The sequence below is a fragment of the Octodon degus genome, unplaced genomic scaffold, assembly GCF_000260255.1.
Source record: "Octodon degus isolate 3935 unplaced genomic scaffold, OctDeg1.0 scaffold00170, whole genome shotgun sequence".
Taxonomy (NCBI): domain Eukaryota; kingdom Metazoa; phylum Chordata; class Mammalia; order Rodentia; family Octodontidae; genus Octodon; species Octodon degus.
Window position 1 is genome coordinate 4,405,993 of NW_004524746.1, and position 3,140 is coordinate 4,409,132.

Below are 3,140 nucleotides of genomic sequence, written 5' to 3' on the forward strand. Positions count from 1 at the left end.
GAAACCCAGGACCATCCTGGGGATTGTAGAAGAGAAAATAAATGGAACTAAGTAGAGACAACATTGAAGATAGATGGCAGAGGGATGAGCAAGAATGGGGCTTGCATCCATGGTGTATCATTGTCACATGGTAACTGACAAGAGCAGCGCTGGTTATTAGTATTAATTTGTACCAAGGCAAACTCCCATTTTCTCCAGTCTTGCTGTACCTTGTGCCTCAGGCAGACTCTTGGCCCCCACACTTCATCTTTATAGCCTTTTTCAATGTGGGGCTGCTCAGCATCAGGGAAGTGGAATGAATAGAGACCACCCCGTAGATGAGGACTTCGTAGACCCAGGACCATGGTTCTCTTAGAGGTTTGATATGTACAAAGGACAGCACTATAGTCAGGAAGTAAACAGTGAAGCAGATGAAGTAGGTAGCAAGAGACTTCAGGGTTCTGGAGTGGGCTCGCAGGCTAGAGCTGGACTGGCCAGTGTTGTGCTGCTGCATTTGCTCCCAGTGCTGGATGAGAGACACTGTAAGGAAGGTGGTGCAGACCATGAACAGGAGAAATGGGACGGTCATCATGATGATTTTGTTAGCCTTGGAAAAATAGTGCTCAAATATTTTAAGTCTCGCAATCAAAGTGTTGTTTATGGGTAAATGCTCCAGAGGGACTAATTGTATCTGGATGTGATTCCTGATAACCGAAGGTATAATTGCCACACAAGAAATCACCAGCACACCCAGTAATAACCAGGGAACGAACCTCAAAATTCTCCACCTCAGCCAAAAGAAGATGGGATGGGTGATGGATGAGATCTTGACACAGTAGAAGACAGCAAGCAAGCTGGTAAGCCAGAGTGAAAGAACATTAGTGAATTCCCAGATGTTTCCCAACTGCCGTAGCACATAATGATGGTTAAAATACATGCAAAAATTGTACAGCATGGATGTCCACTGCAGAAAGAAACGACAGATGCTTAGGCTGGTGAGAATCATTTCCACAGGCGCTAATCTTTTGACTTGTACCCACTCTCTACCCAGAACTGCAACAGTAAAGCTGCTTTGCGCCATTATTGTGAAGGACTCAAAAACATAGATGATAACAAAAAAGATAGTGAGCTGATGGAGCATCATGCTTCTATTCCAAAGTATGTTTCTAGATAAAGAATTGGACACTCTGTGCCAATCAGTAGGTAGAAAATAAGTTTCTGTTCCAAGCACTGTGATAAAAGAAAGCACTTCTCTCTGGATGCAAATATTCTCCAACTCATTTCTGACTATGTCATTTTCCTACTTACAGGATTTGTTTACGTTTTGCTTAATGGCTTGTCGCTACATCTGGAGGAAGAAAAATATTTTTTGAATGTGGATTCTTGCTCCAAAGGTGATTTGATTATTTCCGTAAGGGCATACATAATAGTGGTGCTTATTTCCTTTTTATCTGTCCAGGATGCCCTTAGTTTATTTCCCCATCTTCTTTAAATGAGATCTTCTTATTTAAATAAAAGGGAGCCACAGGAAAGATAAACCCTTCACTTTGTGTTCATGTCCTGGGAATGCTTCCGTCCTGTGGAGCGCTGTGTCAGTGCTGACCTAGAAAACCTCATGCTACCAGCTTTCTCAGCAGCTAGCTGGGATACCACTATCAAAGTGTGAGGGTAAATAAAAATGATAATGAAGTCTTTCCTCTGAGATTCCACACACAAGACAGCTGCAGTCCAAGATGAGCATCCCTTTCTGATGCAGGCGACCCCCATAATTGCCTACTGAATTCTCCAACACAGAGAAATCAAACTCCAAAGAAATCACTGAACATTCTTCCTTGAAGACAAAGTGTCCACAGATACTGTTTTTCTGCCAGTTCCAGTGCCTTCAGCATATGCTCTGTATATTTTTGGAAATTGTTTTTGTTCTATTAATACCACTGACTTCTTTTTTTCTGCTTTCATAGCTAGTTCTTTTTATCATTCTTCACAGATGAATTGAAAGAGAGCCTTCTTATTACCAGTGAAGCGCTTTACTTCTAAATAGGAGGCATTATTTCATAGCTGTACAGGCAGGCTAGAGAAGAAATGCCCTTTCCTTTGGTTCAGGACAACTATTCCAAATAGCAAGCATCTAATTAGTGATTTCACAAATGAGAGGTGAATTCTAGTAATTATTACATCTTGAGGGGGACAAAGTGAAAGTTGTTGACCCTGTGTATGATACACTCCCAGTCTGTGGACATTTAATCACTCAAAGAAGTAAAAACAAGAGCAAATGAGCATGATGAGAATTCTTGATAATAAAACTACAAAACCTCGGAACCAAAGTGCAAAGGAAAACAATAGCTTTACAACTTGCACTAGGCAACAGCATTAAAATGGGAAAGCATCTGCTTTGCATTCTTAGTAAAATCCAAGAAACAGGAAATAAAAACAATGAGATGATGAACTAGTAGTCTGCAATCAAAAGATTTATTGGAGATGTATCCAGACGTAACAAAGGAAGAAGTATAAAATATTGGTTAGTGAAATATACAGTGACAGCTTATGTTCTGGATATACTACAAACACTACCTTATTTGAAGTAAACTTAGAATAAGTGTGATGCTCTAACCCTTGAAGGGATTCTTGAAGCACAGCTACCATGCTTATGGGCCTTGGGACTAGATACCAGTCCCCACAACTTGACCAGAGTCTGTCTCAAGCAGCTCCTCATGGGTTGGCCTGCAGCTGGAGAGACTCAATATCACTTGAACACAGAGGGCTATTCCTATGAGGCAGTGGCCATTAAATGACTCAGATTTGGGTCAGCAAAATAGCTCCACAGATTAAGCATCTGCTTAGGCAATGCAGGGACTGGAGTTCAATCCCTTGCCTGCAGTGCTTCCCCTGCCCCTGGGGTGTGCTGAGATGGCAATTGAGACTGGGCATGGTGGCCTGCACCTGTAATCCTAGCACTTGGGAGGCTGAGAACCTGTACTAAATACATAATAAATAAATAAATAAATAACCCAGATTTTGTTGTAGGAAACTTAAATGTGGGATGCACAAATTGGTTTAGGAGAGGATGAAAATAGAGAAGTAGATGTTCTCTAAGGTTAAGTTCAAATACTCTCTCTCTCTCTCTCTCTCTCTCTCTCTCTCTCTCTCTCTCTCTCTCTCTC

At 41.5% G+C, this 3,140-nt stretch overlaps 1 protein-coding gene across 1 annotated transcript; it reads right to left on the reverse strand.

Moving 5' to 3' along the window:
* Positions 1-217: 217 nt before the first annotated feature.
* On the reverse strand, positions 218-1,123 carry Tas2r16 (taste 2 receptor member 16). Its single transcript, XM_004643320.1, has one exon. It carries the CDS (start codon positions 1,121-1,123, stop codon positions 218-220), a length of 906 nt encoding a protein of 301 aa, XP_004643377.1.
* Between the last annotated feature and the right edge of the window lie 2,017 nt (positions 1,124-3,140).

Excerpts from the sequence above, each read along its gene's own strand:
- Tas2r16 (XM_004643320.1), bottom strand. The coding sequence starts at position 1,123 with ATGATGCTCCATCAGCTCACTATCTTTTTTGTTATCATCTATGTTTTT.